Source organism: Physeter macrocephalus, chromosome 2, assembly GCF_002837175.3.
Source record: "Physeter macrocephalus isolate SW-GA chromosome 2, ASM283717v5, whole genome shotgun sequence".
NCBI classification, from domain to species: domain Eukaryota; kingdom Metazoa; phylum Chordata; class Mammalia; order Artiodactyla; family Physeteridae; genus Physeter; species Physeter macrocephalus.
In genome coordinates this window covers 29,837,927-29,856,480 of record NC_041215.1, presented here as the reverse complement: position 1 = coordinate 29,856,480, position 18,554 = coordinate 29,837,927, and the positions used below count along the sequence as shown (strand labels likewise).

Below are 18,554 nucleotides of genomic sequence, written 5' to 3'. Positions count from 1 at the left end.
GCACCATGGATGAAATTCAGAACTGAAGCAAAGAGACTGAGAGGGAGCCTGTCTCTGCAGGTCCTCCGCAAAGGACGGCTATCAATCAGAGGCCAAGCCAGTGGTGGAAAGAGGGGCCTTGGGTCTGCCTTTTCACTCCAGTGTTTCTCTCCAATCGGCATCCGCTGGAGAAGAGTCATCACAGTACAATCTTAGCGGAGTGTAACTAACTGCAGGGGGCCAGACTGCGCTAGCTTTATCAGGGCTTCCTTGAGCTCAGGCCCACTCTTCTGGGATTCTGGCTGGCAGCGAGGCACAGACATGAAGCCTGAGCACAGGTCCTGGCTGCCTTTCACAAGCTAGAAATAAATAGGGCAGGATACTAGGCAGGTGCTTTTCTTATCCACACCCTCTCCGGTGTTACCAAAGGAGTGATAATTTGCTCTTGGGCTAGGTCCCTGACTCTGATAGATATTGCAAGGGACGTTGCCAGGGACAAAAGTTGGTTTGAAGGAGGGCGAGAGAGAAATTCCTGATAAAGTGCCAGACACTGGGGCACCTACTCTATGCCAGGAGCTTCTCACAACCCCTGGGTGGGTGCGCTAGGCCCGACCCTGGACCAGCTCTGTTTGGACAAGCACCATACCTTGGCCTCTATTTAAGACTGTTTTTCCTTTGGTTTACTCCTGAAACAGCCAATAACTGAGCAAAGATGATCCAAATATGGGTACAGGCGAGTGGCTATGACTCCTTACTGCCTCCCTTGGGGCTCACAGGTGCCCCTGAGTTGGGTGGTCTTGGCAGCCTGGGTGGAGTGGAGCCAGGTGGGAGAGGACTGGGGGCTCCCTGCCTCATATGCCCTCAGTCACATCCGCGCCCAGGAACTGGCGCTGCACAAATGACACTGCTATTCAGGATGTCACCTCACCTGGGCCGCGCGTCTGGGTTTTGGACCTTGACCTCACTGCTTTGTTGGAGTGACCTTCCCGTCTACATCTGAGCTGTGGGGCCTAGCTTTCCTTGGGCAGCCTGGGCTGGAACAGGACGATTAGCTACTCTCAATAATTACTGATACAGTCAGACTGACTGTCTGAATGCCTTTGACCATGTCGCCTCCCCAGCAGCTCCCCATCACCTACGGTCAAATTCTGTACTTTTTAACTTCGTCACCGACTTTCCACTACCTAGTCCCATTTGGCGTTAAGGCCTGCCGTACGCCAGCCCCACCAGACGCCTGTCCTCCCTGCCGCTCCTGTGTTTCCCACCACAATGCTGCTCACACCTGGGAGGCCACCTTGGATGGTACCAGTATCTGGACCAGGGACATCTGCACCTGAACGCTGGTTCTGAGTTTCTTTACCAGCTGAGTGACCCTGGCCAAGTTACTGTAACGCTCAGGTCTCACTGTCGAGCAAGGCTGAACTGTGTCTAAAACCAGGGTACAGGCTTGGGAGGGGAGAACTAAGAGCTCCCTGGTCTCAGAGAGCCTCTCTTGAATTCCTTTCGGCCTTAGCATCCTCGCCTGCAAAATGGAAATATGAGTGCTTCCCCTGTAGGACTGTGGAGGTGACTGACGGGGAACATGGGGCAAGGAGGGTCTGACAGCTGTCTCCTTTTCTTCCTTCTTACTATGCAACCACCTGTACCCTCCAAAGTCAAGCTCCAGCCTTTCTTCTCTGCAACCTTAACCCCTTGCCCTTCCTAGGTCCTGACTGCCCTTCTCCCTGCTAAGCCCTGCTTTCCCCACTTGTTTTTTTGTCTGCCCAGCTGCCTGTGGCCAAGCTTCCACAGGGACTCTGGGAATGCTCCCTGCACATGCACATTTCACCCTGACTGGGGCTTCCATCCTTGCTTGTTTGCTCTGCAGCCATGGACTGGCTGGACCTCAGACAGACCTCAGACACTCGTCAACCCTGCCTTCCTCAGAGCTTGCGGCCAGCAATGTTCCTGACAGAGGGTTGGCAGTAGCTGCAAACTGACATCTCAGCCGGCCTGATCAGTGTGGCTGGAGTTGAGGGAAGGAGGTGGGAAAGGCCGCTTCTATAATCCTTTTCCTGCACACGAGAGGTGAGCACATGCCAGGCCTGAACAGGTGGGAGCGCCTGCCCACCCTCCAGCAGAGCGCAGAGGAGGGTGAGAAGGGTAAGCTCAAACACTTCCAGATGAAATCGTTAGAAAAAGTGAGGAAGAGAGACCGCAACAGAGTACATTATTTCAAGAACCCAGGTTATCAAAGACTTAAAGTAACAAACGTACTTTTAATTGATCTATTGATAAAAACTACTCAGCGAGGGTCAGTAACCACTTCAGCCCCTACTCTGTTAGTGTCATATCCTGGGCTATTTTGAGCAACCGGGTTAACTAGTTACTTATTAACTTCATCCACAGTATTAGAAAAACAAGGTATTAGATCAGTTTAGGTGAAGTACGTGGCTGGCAGCCAAACCCAGTCCCTTACATTCCATATTTTTTCTTTAGTTCTTCTACTTTGTCGACATAAGCTTTCATGGCATCTTCCCTCGAAGTCCCTGTAAGGCATCAACAAGATTATTTGTCACAGAGGCAGCATGGTAGAAAGGTAGCAGACTTTAGAGCCCTGGTTTAATGCCCTGAGGCTCAATTTCTCACCTGTGAAGGTGAGAAGGTGGTTCTAGTACCTACACCTCACAGACCTGGCCAGGATTTGACTTGAAGTCCTCGAGGAGCCTGGTCCACAGGGAATGCTCCATAAAGCACGGAGCCCGTAATGTGTGTGCAGCTGTGCAGGGCCTGTCGCTGGCCTGCTGGTCACATCGGTCCCCCTACTGTCATGTCAAGCCCAACATGGAGAGCTGCAGTGACTATTGGTCCTGCTGACTTTCACAGCTGGCTTTGACCTATCACCTATTTCTCTGTCGGGCTCTGAACTCCCAGAGCTGTTAAGCGGCCAGGGAGAAAACAAAGCCAGGCACCCTCTCCTCCCCAGAGAGAAGCTACAAGAAGTGTTGAGAACTCTGAGCACAGCGGCTGGCTCTCGGAGGGGAATACAGAGGGCACTGCAGATCTCCGCAGAGACAGGGCTGCCCAGAGCCCTGGATTCCACGGTGGAGGAGGGAGACTCACTGGGAATCAGAGTGCGTTCTGGAGCAATGGCAATTACGGGGGGCCTGAGAATGGTATGGAAATGCCCAATGAGAATGGACAGTCAGACGGGCATTCCTCTTCCAGTTACTTGCAAATCCGAGGAGTGTATTTTTTGTCTTCTGGCCCCTTTTGAATTCAAGTCTTTCTCACTTGCACAAAGACAGAGGGCTTATTCAGAAACAAGCTAGCTAGGGCACAAAAGCTGGCAGGCACTTTAGTGCCAACTTTTGGGTCTTACTGCTGCAGGTGGCACGTGATTAAGTCAGAGCTGGGATACTTCTTGGCTGCTGTTGCTTAGCGTGTAATAGCTCCATTCTCCGAGGCTACGATGTGCCAGCAGCTTGCCATGCATTAGTTCATTCCGTTTTTCAGGTGCCTTTCTGGCTGGAAGGGAACCGGGGAGGGCTGCTTGGGCTAGAGGGTCACTGCCTGGCCTTGTGGGGGAGAGGGAGGTTTGGACAGGAAACCACTCCTTATTCTGAATACATATAAAGGCCAAGCCAACTCTTATCACCTCCCAGGCTGTTAGTGGCCTGCTCCCCAGCCCCTCCTCACTCCAGATGATACGACGACTCAGAGATGGTGTTTTTGGAAAAAGCATAAATGGTATTAGAAGAATAAGTAGGTGGCCCAGTTTATTTTCCATTCTGGCCCCGGTCAGACTGGTTCCCCAGCATGTGCCTCATCCACTGCGTTCTCTCTCCTCACCCCTTACACTCCTTAATGCAGAGTATTTCATTCCCGGGCTTCCCAAATGAGGGAGACATTACCTTTCAGCTCATTCCAGGCATCCCACTTGGCCTTGCCTTTGAGGTCCAACATTCCAGGCCGTTCTTAAACAAGAGAGGGAAAGGAATGAGACCTGCTGCAAGTTCTAATAAGGAACTTTATCAATTTTCTTGCCATGAAAGCTATATTTTATTACACTATTCTTTCTCGGCTCTGCTATGGAGTTAAATGGGTCTAGTACGGCGGGTTCTGCCTTCAGAAACCCACATGTACAGAAATCCAAATTTCAAATCTAGAGAAAGTAGGAGGAAAACTGTTCTCATTACTACAGAGTCCTTGTCTTATAAGTTAAATACCTCCAAAATTTCTTTTAAAAACCGTACTTTAATTTTTTTTTTTTTTTTTAAACAAGTACTACAATCCATTCATCTGGTTTAAAATTCAAACACCACAGGGGGAATACTATAAAGTTTCCTCCCACTCTTCCCACCCAATTTCTCTCCCACATTATTATCAGTTTTCTGGGTGTCCTTTTCTGTGAACTGTCTGTTCATATCCTTGCCCCATTTTGCTACCAAATTGTTAGTCTATTTCTTGTTGTTTTGTGGGAATTCTGTTCGTGAGGGCAAGCTTCCTTTAAGTTATACCATGGTTTTACACATATAGACCTGTTATCAGTTGCACTTGGAAAACACACTCACTACTTCCCTGCTGACCTCGTTCACTGCCACACTGAGAAGAAAGCCAAGGGGAACAATCGCAGTGCCCATAGCCTGGACCACTGTGTCTGAGAGACATCAAGTCTCCCCCCAAGTGCTTTCCAGGAAGCATTCCCAGGGATACCTGAGCGAAACTGCACGTGCAGGGTCACCAACAGAATCCTAGAAAGGCACATCCTAACAGCCCTTTCGTGATGATGGAAAGGTTGTACGTTTGCATTGTCCAACTCAGGGGCCACTTGCCACTTATGGCAGCTGAGCACCTGGAATGTGGCTTGTGTGACTGGGGACTGAACTGTTGATTTTATTTAATTTTAAGTATTTGCCATTTAAATTTAGATAGCTGCATGTGGCTAGTGGCTACTGTATTGGACGGTGCAGCCCTAGAGTGAGCTGATCAGGAAGTGATAGATTCCCAAGCCAGCCTACCTATACTTATGTGAAAGCAGGGCAGAGGCCAGTCTCTGTGAAAATCGTGTTTGTCAGAAAAGCTTCTCAGCCATTCTGGTCACCCCCACTTCATCTCTCCTGCCTCCCTAGGAAGATGCAGAGTTTATAAACCCAGGGTAAAACTCACCTTCATCACAAGACCTTTCTGAACTAAGCCCACCCTGTAATCTTTGATTTGGCACTGCCCAGGATCCTTAGCAGCCAGCCCACCAGCTCCACCTTCTACCCCAACTGCAGTGGAATTGGGGGCTATGCCTGCCCTCCTGAACAGGGGCGGGGTGACCTCCTTCTACGCCACTATGGCCACCACCTCTGAATCCTTTCATAGACTGCATCGTACTGTTGCCATATACTCCTGAGTTTCAGGAACTTATGGGCAGAATGAAAACTGTCCAAGGCAGAAAAGACAGGATTACAGAATATGGTGGTCCAAACCAAGGCCTCAAAATCTGTACCAAGATTTTGTGACAGGGGCCAAAGGGTCATCTGGAACTGCTATCAGCAAAAACGCTTCTGACCTGCCGCAGGAAGCCAGCTGCTTCTCTGCTCCTGCCATCAGGCTTGGCCTGGCTGCCAAGTGCTCCGACTCTGATCCTGCCCATCTGGGTGGAAGCAGTGTGGTTCAGCAAAGCTACTACTGATCTGAGAGCTTGGAGCAAATTTCTTCCAAGCTGGGATCTTTGCTTCCTCCCAAATAGATGGAAAATGCTGGAATGAATAAAGTTCTTTCCAAACTAGGATTTGAATACTGCTATATGAGCCACCAAGAAACCAAGAACAGTGCAGGGTCTGTGAACCCCATCCAGGAACATGATCTCTGGGGAACCTCTCCCAGCTTAAACCTCAGGAACCCCATGAACTGTCTTAAGAGTAGGGCAGTAGGGCTGTGGGTGGTTTTGAGAGTGAGGTTCCCACCCAGGGATTAAGAGCTCCAGCACCAACCGAGGCTGCTGAGCCTGCTTTGATGAGTCTGGGCCCTCACTCATTTGATGAACCTCAGCATACCTGTATTTATGTCACCCACAGTTGCTTGTTTGTAGCGGCTGTAGATGAACAGCATCTCATCATCTGCTGGCTTGGTCTTGAGGTGCTTAACTTCCTCAGCAGCTTTCTCAAACTCAGCCTAAAGTCGAGGGAGAGAAGAGGCTGAATAGAGCACAGCAGTGGGGATGGAGGGGTTGGAAAGGCAGCACTCTCTTGCAGTGCAGGTGGGGAAAAGCAGTCTTTCCTCAACTCAACAGCACATTTAGAAAGATTCAGCAAAACCAGGAGGGGAAGCACATCGGTTCACTCATTTGATGAACAACTATGCATTGGGCTCTCTCACTATACTAGGTATCAGGTGCTGGAAACAGAGGTGAAGGAGACAGGCTAAGACTGCCTGCAGTGGGCACACACTTCACAGAAAAGGCAGCATGGCCAACTCCCTGGCCAGAAAGGGGTCCCAGGACAGCCCTGACTTGCGGATAGGGCTGGCACTGCGTGACTGAAACAGCTGAGAAAGGAACAGGGCATGAGCGCAGCGGTGTCAGCGGCCAGGGCCCGCTGGCCCCCTCCCCCTGAGGGAGGGCATCCAGCGCCGACCTCTGACCCAGTGCCTGACTGGAGGGAGGGTAGAGGAGCAAAGGTCCCCCCACACTGCTAGGTCCCAGAAAAGCGTCTACAGACGAAGGAGGGAAAGACCTCTAGGTCACCCCTCCTCACGCCGGGACCCTCCCCTTGCCTCACGCCGGACACTCGGCCCCTACTTTCCCTGACCTGCAAGCTCTCAACCACGGCCTCCTTGCTTCTCCACTCTGTATGGCGCCCCTACTCCTGCCGTGTCCTTCCGGATGGGGCACACGGTCCCCTTACTCTTTCGATCCATGTAACCCACTACATCCTATCTGTCTTCCTAGGACCCTCGCCTCCGATCCCAATTCCTGCTTCACTGCGAAGTCCTCCCCATGGGCAGCTTGCCAGCAGTTGCGGGCTAAGTAGCGGTGTTAGGAGTCCAAACACGGAAAGTTCCGCTTACAGGGCTCTCTGTCCAAAGAGTGCGCTGGGCACGGGTCCAGGAAGAACAGCAGAGCCGGAAGGAAAAGACCTTGCAGGGTTGTGTCTGCGGGATGATCCCCGCGCCAGCCTCCCGCCCCGTGGCACCTTCGCAGCTAGGCTGGGCACGCGTTATACCTGAGACATGCCGGCGGCGTTGCAATGATTCCAGGAAGCCCGCGAAGACGGCGAAGAGCAGAAAGCACTAGCACAAGAGTCAACTGCCAGCGCCTTTAGAGGCGCAGCCGCAGGCCTCCCCAACAGCGCTCAGGCGAGCAAGAGGCAGCCAATCAGGAGCCAGCTGTACGCTGGGGGCGTGCCCAGCCTCGGCGCACGGCCCGCCTCTCCGGAACGCTAGAGGGTTTGCTCGCGCATGCGCACCAGGGAGGAGCCGCAGAGGACGCCGGGAGCAGGTAGGGACTGCGGAAGTAGGGCGGTTTTCGTTGTGAGGGCCGTTAGGCCGGGTTGAGGATTCGGTCGCGGGCCACTGAAGGGAGTGACCTGCGAGGCAGAGGAGAGGGGGTGGAAGCTGAAGGGCGGAGGTTTTAAAATTTGTTTCATTAAATCTTGTGTGCGGCGTGAAAGGCCGGAAGTTGCACCGTTGTACAAGTAACCACTCGGGCTTGGGGAGGGCGAGGGGCCCCACCCCTCTCAGGGGACCAGAAGAGGCCCTCTGGGGATGGTCCCTGGAGAATCTCGCGAGGGTGGGAAGCTGGACTGTGTTCCCGAAGGGCGAAGCCGAGACCTCTTCCTTTGAATTTTTGGCACGTTCTGTGGCCTGCTGGTGGCCGTAGTTTGCAGTCCTGTTTTGTTTGTGTGCAGTAATCCATCTGGTGCGTTAAAGTCAGGGACAGTGTCTTATTTGTCTGGGCTTAGCTCGGACTAGGTGCTCAGCAGACATCTGTTAAGTAAATGACTCCTTCATTCGTGAATGCGTACTGAATGGTCGGGTATCTTGCGCCGTTCTAGACCTTGGGAATACAGCAGTGAATAAAACAGATAAATCCCTGCATTCCTGGAACTTACATTGGGGATAGTAGTGAATAAAATTAGTTAAATAGAGAGTTTGCTAGGGGGATAGGGAGTTGGAAGTTTGCAGTTTTACATGGCGGGGGGGGGGGCGGGTGGAGGGTTAAGGGGAGGTAACATTTGAGAAAGCCCCTCAAAGAGAGGAGGGAGCATTCCAGGCAGAAAGTTAGTGTAAATGTGTGAGCAGGGAGTGAGGGAAAGCTAGGAGATGAGGCTGGAGAGTTAAGGAGGTGGGAGGCTGGCTACATGATGCAGAACTTTGACTTTTATTCTGAGTGAAGTTAGAGGCTTCTGAGTAGAGGATGAGGAGACTGAGGGAGTGGGCAGCTTTGCAAGGTTGTTACAGAGGCCGATGTTCTCCATGGGAAAACGGAGCAGCACAGGTGGATGGGAGAGTTTGAGGGTGATGCCTGAGAGACCCAGAGGGAGAATTTTGTGGCAGCGGTTACAACGGAGCTGGGTGCAAGGAGGGAATTGATGGAAAATAATTCTCTGGAGATCTTTTAAAAAAGAGAGACCATTCCTCTCCAGTTCCTAATTTGTAACGAGGTGAGTGGAGTACAAATCCACGCCCCCAGCCCCCCTCCCCCCCGCGCCGTTAATTTATAGCTGAGGTGTTTAGACTAAAGAAAGTCTAGGCAGAAGCTTTCAGATGTAAGTTCCTAACTTAATAGAGGTCAGGCTTTGTGAAAAGGGAAGAAGTGGAGATGCAATAGCAGGGAACACGTTTAGCGTCTTCAGTCTATGAATAATTTTGTTAGAGAAAGCAAAGCCAAACAAACTAACAAAAATTTTGGAATTAACTTTGGGGAAATTACATTTGAATTGTAAAAGATGTGAGTGTCTTCCAAAACGACAGTTCAGAACTGTCTTTTCACTCCTAGGCTCAGATGAAGCTTGGATTCACTTTTGCTGCGTCATCTGATGCTTACAGTCTTCTTGATGGAAATTCAGATTATTCCCTGTGTGGGTCAGATTTGCAGTCAAATATATCTTCCAGTCAGTAGGTTTTAACACGAGGTTATTGTGTTTGGCACATCTGAAAAGATTACGTACCTCTGATAATGTAATTTTGTTTATATTCCTCCAAGGTTGGCTGGTGTGACTGAGTTTTGAATGGAGTTAAACATTGCAGAGAGCACGGCTGGTGTTTTAAATTAACTTGGCAGTCTCCAGTTTAAGTGAGGTTGATTTGTTGGTTCCTTTTTTTGGAATATACCCCACCTTCCTTAAAAAACCAACCTTGCACATGGTGGTTTTGTGTCCAGGTTAGTCTACAAAAGTTGCTTAAAGCAACTAAAGTAGGGCTTCCCTGGTGGCGCAGTGGTTGAGAGTCCGCCTGCCAATGCAGGGGACGCGGGTTCGTGTCCCGGTCCGGGAGGATCCCACATGCCGCGGAGCGGCTGGGCCCGTGAGCCATGGCCACTGAGCCTGTGCGTCCGGAGCCTGTGCTCCGCAACGGGAGAGGCCACAGCGGTGAGAGGCCCGCGTACCACAAAAAAAAAAAAAAAAAAAAAAAAAAAGCAACTGAAGTATGGAACTAGTAGGGATTGTGGATCCCAGGGAGCAGGGTGCTATGTGATCTTGACAAGGAGGAGAAGAGTGTTTTTCCTTGTTAGAGGGCCCACCCTAGGCCAAGTTTTGAAATAGCTGAAGGCATGCTTTTTGTCTTACTGCTTTCTTCCCTCACGTCTCAGTGACCAATTTTTTGTAACTACCACCTGTGGAAATGGTGCCTTATGCCCTGCATTACCATCTCTAGTCTAGGGAATTGAAATGCCATTCAGCTTTTGATATAGAGGGTAACAAGTCAGCAGCTGGGATTTAATTTTTTCAAGTAAATTTTAGAGTGTATTTGGGGTTAATAAATTGTATGAATTTTTAAATTCTACGTTTTGACAATACTGGAAAGGAAATTGCTCTTCATATCCCGTGAAAAGACAAGTTCGTTGGCTCTGTTTATATCGTTTTAGCAACAATCACAGTTTGTAATTATTTAATTATTTTTGTAATAATTTTATTTACATTTATTTTTATTTTAGTTTACTGTTCTACTGTCTGAGCCCCCTTCCCTACATAAGCCAGGGAGGATAGGGATCACTGTGCATAAATCAATGCTCCATCTCCAAGTGCCTGGCACTTGTTAGGCACTTAAATTTTGGGTGAATGAACAGAGTGCTTTTTTCTCTATGAAACATATTCCTTCTGATTAGCCATGAACTTAGAAACTAAGTTTATTAGAACTGAATGTGAAACTGTGGGTTAAAGTAGATGAACTCTTGTGCAAGGACCGTGTAGTCTCTTTGTTACACCCCCAGCCTTGGAAACAGAACACCAGATATGTTAAGGGAAGATGGGAACCTGATGAGCCAGCTCGTTAGCCTGATGGACCGTCCTAGTTAGTGGAGAGGCCATTATCATGATTGCAGCTTGCCCTCACATCCTTGGGTTGCCAGTTTTGACTACTCACAGGCTTCACTTGCTGGGTCTCAGTGGAAAGCCAGTCGGGCAAGTTATATTAACAGGTGAAAGCAGTTCTTGCCCAGTAGGTGTGAATAATAGTTTAATATTTCTTGGTATAAACTAAACCTCTAATTTCTAAGAGTAACCTAACCATTAAAACGTGAAAATCAATAAAAAGCTTTACAGTAAAGCTTCACTAGAAGGCAAGGGTTCGAGTATTCACAAATGATGGATTATATTCATTTGGTATTTGTTTTCCAGTTTCTTGGAATGTGACTCCTGAGACATGGCTCCACCAAAGCTGGGAGGAGAACAGTGTGTTTTAAAGGGAAGGAGGTGTTACTGAACCCAACTGGGGTCTGCTCGCCCGGTGGGTGGCAAAGCCAGTCTACTAACACGGGCTTGTGGTGAAGGAATGTACAGTGTTTACTGTACAGCAGGGCAACAAGCAAGGGAGTGGGAGAAGCCTCCTAGCCACTCCAAGTTGGTCTTTGAGTTAGGGGTTTTTTTTAAAAGGGGAAGGACAAAGAGGCTGGGATTAATCATTGTTTTGTGACATTTCTTAATTGTAGTTTCTAGTTTTGGGAGTCAGGATGTCTCTGGTTTACCATTCTCTGGCCAGGTGGTCCATGGCTTGGGGATCTGTGAGCTCATCTTGCCCTGGAGAAACAACCTGAGTTTGTACGTTAATGATGATGTCTATAATAGCAATTTTAGTACATTAAAGATGTTATCGAGGCTTCCCTGGTGGCCCAGTGGTTGGGAGTCCGCCTGCCGATGCAGGGGATGCGGGTTCGTGCCCCGGTCTGGGAGGATCCCACATGCCGCAGAGCGGCTGGGCCCATGAGCCATGGCCGCTGAGCCTGCGCGTCCGGAGCCTGTGCTCCGCAACGGGAGGGGCCACAACAGTGAGAGGCCCGCGTACCAAAAAAAAAAAAAAAAAAAAAAAATGTTATCGACGACAGCAGTTTTCGTCATCTGACTCTGGTTGATTAGTGCTCAGTTAGCACAGGATTGGGGTCTGAGGGCACAAGAAAGGGAATAAAATTTTGGATAAAGAGATTAATCATAAACTTGGTAAGGGAACTCGGTTTTAGGGGGACTTAGGTTCAGAGGCACTTGCGAAATGCTTCTGGGACCGAGTGGAGAGAGCTGGGCAGAGTTGGGCGCCTTTGTTTTGTGAGGGGTGGGGAGGTGACAGCTGAGGGGATGGTGTAAAAATGTACCATAGCTTTTCTTTCCTTTCTTTCTTCTTCTTTTTTTTTTTTTCCTTTTTCCCCTCTTATGTCTCTTTTCCTTTTCTGATGATATAACTGGTGAGGGGAGGCCTGGCAGCTGGAGATCTCAACCAGCCCTTCCCCTTTGCCATTCTTTTCTTCCTTTGGGTGTTCGTATTCAGAGAAGTTGCAGCAAGTTGGGTGAGAGGAGAATGGGTGTGTGTGTGAGACATAAGCGTGTGTGATTCTCACCTTTCGCCTGTCCTGATTTTGCCCAGCCAGCCTGGCTCGGGGTTGGGGTTGGTTTGGGCTTAGTTGAGAGATGGAGACCAGGGCTTGGATGGGGGTCAGGGTTTCTGGCGGAAAGTGTCCTGCACTGGCCGGGAGTAAGGAAGGAAGGAAGGAAGGGAAGACTTTCTTTAGAGTTACTTATATGTAAGTTGGTCATGCAGTGGTCAAGTATTCTGTTTAGAAATACTTATGACTATGGGCCGGAATAATGAAGTGTTTTATGAAGTTATCTTGCGCTCAGTACTGTAGTTCTTGTTCAGCTTCATTAGAAGTATAAACTCTCTTCTAAATCTACATTGTCTTCCTCATCTTTGCCTATTAACCTAGCTCCTAGTTGCACGACAAGCACTTGGTAAATGCTTTGGAACTAGGTTGTTAGAGATGATTTTTCTAGTGAGCTCTTTTATTGCCTGTCAACAAAAAAATTTAGAAATATTAAAATCTGATGACAAATGATTTGGCTGATAATTCTTTCGGAGATAATGCCATTTTAAAAAACTTTGTTTTGAGATAATGCCATTTTAAAAAACCCTTATTTTTATTTTGAGATAATTGTAGATTTATGTGCTCCCCCAGCATGAGGGAATCTTAGTTCCCCAACCAGGGATCGAACCTGTGCCCTCTTCAGTGGAAGCGCAGAGTCTTAAACACTGGACCACCAGGGAAGTCCCTATGTGCTCTTATTAAATAACACAGAGATCCTTTGTACTCTTTACCCATTTTATCCCAGTGGTAACGGCTTGTACAGCTATAGTACATGCCACAAACAGTACATTGACATGTTTAGGATATAGAACATTTCTATTACCATCCTTATGTTGCCCTGTGATAGCCACAGCTGCTTCCCTCCTGCCCCTACCCCTCCCCTGCTCCTGGCAGCCAGGAATTTGTTCTCTCTATTGCTATAATTTGTCATTTCAAGAATGCTCTATAAGTGAAATCATGTAGTTTGTAATCTTTTGGGATTGACTTTTTTACTCAGCACAACTCTCTGGTAATTCATCCAGATTGTTGTGTGTACCAATAGTTCTTTCTTATTGCTGAGTGTATTCCATCATATGGATGAACCCGTTTGTTTAACCATTCACCTGTTGAAGGACAAATCTGCTGCTAGTACAGAATCTGTACTCATGTACAGGGTTTTCTTTGAACATGTTTTCATTTTTCTGGGATAAATGCCCAGGAGTGCAAATCTGGGCCATATGGCTATTCCATGTTTGGTTTTGTAAGAAACCGCCGTTGTGGCTACACCCTTTTATTATACATTCCTACCAGCAGTGAATGAGAGGTCCAGTTTCTCCATATCTTTGCCGGCATTTGGTGTTATCACTTTTTTATTTTAGGCATTCTGATAGGTGTGTAGTGGTATCTCATTATGGTTTAGATTTGTATTCCCTAATGACTAATGATGTTGAGCATATTTTCATGTGTTTATTTGTGCAATCTGTATATCTCTTCTGTGAAATTTCTCTGTGTCTTTTGCATGTGTTTAAATTGGATTTTTTTTAATGTTGAATTTTGGGAGTTCTTAATATAGTCCAGATACTATTCCTGTGTTGGATATGTGGTTTGCAAATGTTTTCTTCCAGTTTTTATTTTGTTTTTTCATCCTCTTAACAGAGTCTTTCACAGAGCATAGGTGGAAATCCAGTTTTTCCAATTTTTTCTTTTTTGGATTACACTTTTGCTGTCAAGTCTAATAAATCTTTGCCTAGCCCTAGATTCTGAAGATTTTCTCCTATTTTTTGTAAAAGTTTTATAGTTTTGCATTTTAAAATTAACATAATGAGGTTTGAGTTAATTTTTGTGTAAGGTGTAAGATTTAGATTGAGGTTCTCCCCCCGTCTCTTGCCCCCTTGGATGTCTAATTGCTGCAGCACCATTTGTTGAAAAGATATCTTTCCTCTATTCAACTGGTTTTGCACCTTTGTCAGTAATCTACTGGGCATATTTATGTGGTCTTTTCTGGGTTCTGTCTTCTGTTGATCTATGTATCTATTCCTCCACCAGTACCACACAGTCCTGATTATTGTAGCTGTATAATAAGTCTTGAAATTGAGTAAAGCTATTCTTCCTACTTTATTCTTTTTCAAAATTGTTTTAGCTATTCTAGTTATTTTCCCAATCCATATGAATTTTAGAATAATCTTCTCTGTGTCTACAAAAAAAAAATCTTGCTGTGATTTTGAATAGCAATTGTGTTAAACTTGCATATCAATTTGGGGAGAATTGATATTTTTACCATGTCTGTGAAAGCAGCATGTTTCTCCATTTATTTTGATCTTTGATTTCTTTCATCAGCAGTTTGTAGTTTTCAGTGTAAGTCCTGTGCATGTTTTGGTAGATTTATACCTGAACATTTAATTGTTTTTGAGTGATTGCAAATGGAATTATACTTTTAATTGTGTCCATGTGTTCATTACTAGTATATAGAAATACGATTGTTTTTTTGTATTTGTACAGTTGTTTATCTTGTATCCTGTGACTTTGCTGAATTCACTTATTCTAGAAGTGGTTTTTTTTTTTGTTGTTTGGTTTTTGTTTGTTAGGTTCCTGTTCCTTGGCATTTTCTATGTAGATTCATTTGCAGATAGGGACAGTTTAATTTCTGACGTATGTGCCTTTTATTTCCTTTTCTTGCCTTATTGCACTGACTAGAACTTCCAACACTATGTTGAATAAGAGTGATGAGAGTGGATATCCTTGCCTTGTTCCTGATCTTCGGGGGAGGGCATTCAGTCTTTTACCATTAAGTGTAATGTTAGCTGTAGGTTATTTTGTAGGTGCCCTTTATCAAGTTGAGGAAGTTCCCCTCTCTTTCTGAGAATTCTCATTATGAATGGATGTTGAAATTTGTCAGATACTTTTTCTGCATCAATTGATATGATTTTGTGATTTTTTTTCTTTAGTTTGTTAATGTGGTAGATTACATTGCTTGCTTTTCGAATATTGAACTAGACTTGCTTCCCTGGAAGAAACCCCACTTGGTCGTGGTGTACAATTCTTTGTGTATATTGTTGAATTCTATTTGCTAATATTTTAAGGATGTTTATGTCTATATTCATAAGGGATATTGGTCTGTGGTTTTCTTTTTTATAATGTCTTTGTCTGGTGTGTCATCCTGGAACTGTTAGCTTCATAAAATGAATTAGAAATGTTCCCTCCTCTTCTGTTTTCTAGAAGTGATTGTGTAGAATTGATGTTAATTCTTTAAGTGTTTTGTAGAATTCTCCAGTGAAACCTTCTGGGCCTGGTGATTTCTCTTGTGGGAGTTTCAAAATTATGAATTCAGTTTCCTTAATAGTTCCCTTTCAGATTATCCATTTCATATTGGATTAGCGGTGGTAGTTTGTGTTTTTCAAGAAATTGACCCATTTTATCTAAGTTGTGAAATGCACATATGTAGATTTGTTCATAGTATTCCCTTATTACCCTCATGGTGTGTGCAGACTCTTTGATGATATTCTTTGTTTCGTTTCTGATATTGGTCATTTACATCTTCTCTCTTTTTTTGCCCGTCTTGCACAGGATTTGTCAATTTTTTTGATCTTTCTAAAGAACTAGCTCTTTTTTCATTGACTTTCTCTTTACTGTTTTTCTGTTTTCAACTTTATTGATTTCTGTTCTTTATTATTTCTTTCCTTCTGCCTATTTTGGGTTGTTTTGCTTTTCTTTTTCTAGGTTTTTGAGGTGAGAGCTTCCTGACTCTCTACCGGGCCCCCTCTGACACTACCTGCTTTGTTAAATTAACATTTGTTAAGTGGAGCACAGATTGCTGGATGGTGAGCTGTGGCCAGCAGAGGACCATAGAGAAATTGAAATAGAGAAGTTTATTACTCACAGGTCCTGGAGGGAGTACATGGCAGTCCTCGAGGGGCCACATGGTGAGGTCAAGACTGGGTGCAGACAGAGAGAGAGGGCAATAGGACCAGGAGCACATGGCTTTATTAGGGTCTGTGGGTGGAATGCTTTGGGGTTCTCAGGCTAAGGCCAGATTGGTCAATTCAGATGGGAAGTGCAGGGTTCTAGTAAGCTCCATGGGGGTTTTATCTAAGGGGTGTGTGAGGTGCAGGCCCTGGGAGGCAGGGGAAACTGGTGATCACAGGGGCTGTTGGAGAAGTCATATCAGGAGCTTGTATTTGCTTGTGACTCTGAGGGCTGCTATCTAGGGCACATGCTTGCATGAGGGGGCAAGTTTCAGTTTAAGGTCCCTATGGGCCACACAGCCAGCAAAATGGATGCCGAGGCAGCAATACCATGGAGTAGCTTAGCTAAACTCTCCACAGCGCCCCAGTGTGGAAGGGGAGGGCCCTTTTATTACTGTGGAGGTGGAAGTCTGAGCTCTGCAGGTGGTCTCCACTGACTCTGAGATGCAGGGGAGTCAAGCTCATTATTGTCCAGCTCCCTACTCAGCCTTCTCTGATGTGACCCTGGCAGGGGTTGGGGCTCCTCATTAAAGCCTGGGAAAGGTTGAAGTCTAGGCTCTAGCTCTCTGCCTTTGCTCATGGCGGCGGGGCTGCAGTTTTTTATGTGATTTCTGGCTGGATTCGAGGGCTCGTTTGTCTAAAAGTTTTCTGTCTTGGCTAGGCTGTCCCTTTCCTTGTCCTTTGGCTAGAGAGAGCAGGCTTTGTTCAAGTTTTTTTTTTTTTTTTTTTTTCCTGCACTTGTTCGTGTTTCTGGGTTGCTGACTTCTTCAGCTCCGTGTCTGAGACATATGAAAACCCAGGGACCTCTCCACCGTGTTGTTCCTCAGGTCTGCATGTCCCTGGCCAGTCTGCCACCCTCCCTCCACTTTTTTGATCCTCTTAATGTTTGTTTTATATATAATGTCCAGGATTTTTAGTTGTACTTTAGCAGCAAGCATAGGGAAAAGCACATCTACTCCATCTTCCCAGAAGCAGAAGTATAGAACAGAACCGCTTAAAATTCATTAGTATTATTTTCTCTGTGAATTACACTAGATTCTGAATTTGTAAACTAAGTTGTGGCTATTAAAGTTGAATACAGACTCATTGTTCTCCATTCTTTTCAGGAGAGCATTAGTTCTGTTTTGGCTATGTGAAAGCGGTTATGTGTGGTTAAGCTTAAAACTTACCAAATTCAATAGCAGGATATCTTTCTTCTGAAGAAGCCAAGTGCTAGGGGAATATAGCCAATATTTTATAATAACTATAAATGGAGTATAACCTTTAAAAATGTTGTACACCTGTAACTTATATAATATTGTATAGCAACTATACTTCAGTGACAAAAAAAACAAAGCTAACTGGTCAGATACTTATTGGTTTGCCATTAAAAGTGAGTTTCAGTAAGGCCAAATTCAACTTTAGCTAGTGCTTGTATAATGTACATTTTAAAATATTACCTTAGAAACAGTTTATTTTAAAAAGCATCCTTCTTGGGATGAGTGATACAAAAAGTAAGTTTTGAATTTATCTTAACAGTATTTTCTGGTGAAGTGTGAAAGTCATGGGAATGTTGCTCCAGTGAAACCGGTTGTTCTCTATTAGAGGCCGCCAGATACATTATTTGTGTGATATAATAGGTAGCTCTTGATGGAAGTCACAAGACGTTATGTTCTGGTCTTGGCTCTGCTACTGAATTAGCAGCATTATTCTTGACTCACACATCCTTTGTTTCCTCATCTGTAAAATGGGGACAATTGGACCTGCTTTGCTGACAGGTAATTGAGGATTATTAATGATGTTTCTAAAGCATTTAGCACAATGTTTGACACATGCTGAGTAGCTATTATTATCATCATTAATGCCGTTTATTAAAGCAGAAACCTTGAAGCAAATTCATAACAAAATTAGAGATTAAATCACTTGCTCCTATCCTCATTATAAGGTCATAGAGTTGAGACTGAGGAGTCTGTGGCTTTTCTTCATTGACTCCATTATAATTTTTCAGGAACTGTTTGCGGTACCATTTCATATGGATTGGTGTAATAATAGACAGTTTTTTTTGTTTTTTTTTTTTGGCCTGGTTGACTTGGGTTCCTGGACCCAATTCCAATGTGTGTGTGTGGAGGCTTCCCCACATCAACAATCAATTCTTGGATGCTGGCAGGTATACTAACGTTCAACTCATTTCTGACACTGCACAGAGGTAGGATCAGATTCCATAGACAAAGGACTCAGTCCCACAAGACCTCCCTCCACTTCAGAGACCAGTCACAAGTTGTTACCTGTGCTTTTGACCAGCTACAGATTGGAGGTTCTGGTGATCCCTCCAATTCAGGATGCCAATTGCAAGTCCAGGTTGTAACCTATAATTCTGATCAGCTGGCTGTAAATCAGAGGTTCCCATGGCTCCCTCTTGGGGTTCAATTAGTTTGTTAGAAGGGCTCCCAGAACTCAGGGAAACCTGTTTACTCACTAGATTACTGATTTATTATAAAAGGATATAAATCAACAGCCAGATGAGATACGAAGGTCAAGGTCCTGAACAAAGGGGCTTCTGTCCTCATGGTGGATGGGGCCAAGCATGGGGGCATGTGGAAGTGTTCTGGTTTCCC

At 45.9% G+C, this 18,554-nt stretch overlaps 2 protein-coding genes across 10 annotated transcripts in view; one reads left to right on the top strand and one right to left on the bottom strand.

Annotated features, from left to right (window-relative positions):
* Positions 1 to 2,217: 2,217 nt before the first annotated feature.
* Positions 2,218 to 7,313, bottom strand: DBI (diazepam binding inhibitor, acyl-CoA binding protein). 3 transcript variants are annotated; one of them, XM_007125222.4, is made up of 4 exons: positions 7,173 to 7,313; positions 6,006 to 6,123; positions 3,873 to 3,935; positions 2,218 to 2,507 (listed from the first exon to the last, which is right to left on the bottom strand). In XM_007125222.4, exons 1-4 carry the CDS (start codon positions 7,179 to 7,181, stop codon positions 2,434 to 2,436), a joined length of 264 nt encoding a protein of 87 aa, XP_007125284.1. In that variant the 5' UTR covers positions 7,182 to 7,313; the 3' UTR covers positions 2,218 to 2,433. The 3 variants fall into 3 exon arrangements, with proteins under 3 accessions (XP_007125284.1, XP_007125285.1, XP_028356960.1); XM_007125223.4 differs by lacking the exon at positions 7,173 to 7,313 and adding an exon at positions 7,018 to 7,109; XM_028501159.2 differs by lacking the exon at positions 7,173 to 7,313 and adding an exon at positions 6,759 to 6,979.
* Positions 7,314 to 7,362: 49 nt separating this feature from the next.
* The window catches only part of C2H2orf76 (chromosome 2 C2orf76 homolog), a 91,174-nt gene continuing 79,982 nt past the window's right edge, over positions 7,363 to 18,554 (top strand). For 2 of the 7 annotated variants that reach the window (XM_055087242.1, XM_055087247.1), the window contains exon 1: positions 17,660 to 17,717. Coding sequence is in view for 1 of the 7 variants with exons in the window: in XM_024115040.3 (XP_023970808.1) it covers positions 7,408 to 7,447 (40 nt within the window). In the remaining 6 variants the exon portion in view is untranslated. Of the gene's footprint in view, positions 7,448 to 17,659; positions 17,718 to 18,554 lie in introns of those variants that run through there. The other 5 variants (XM_024115040.3, XM_055087251.1, XM_028501152.2 and 2 more) reach the window with 5 other exon arrangements.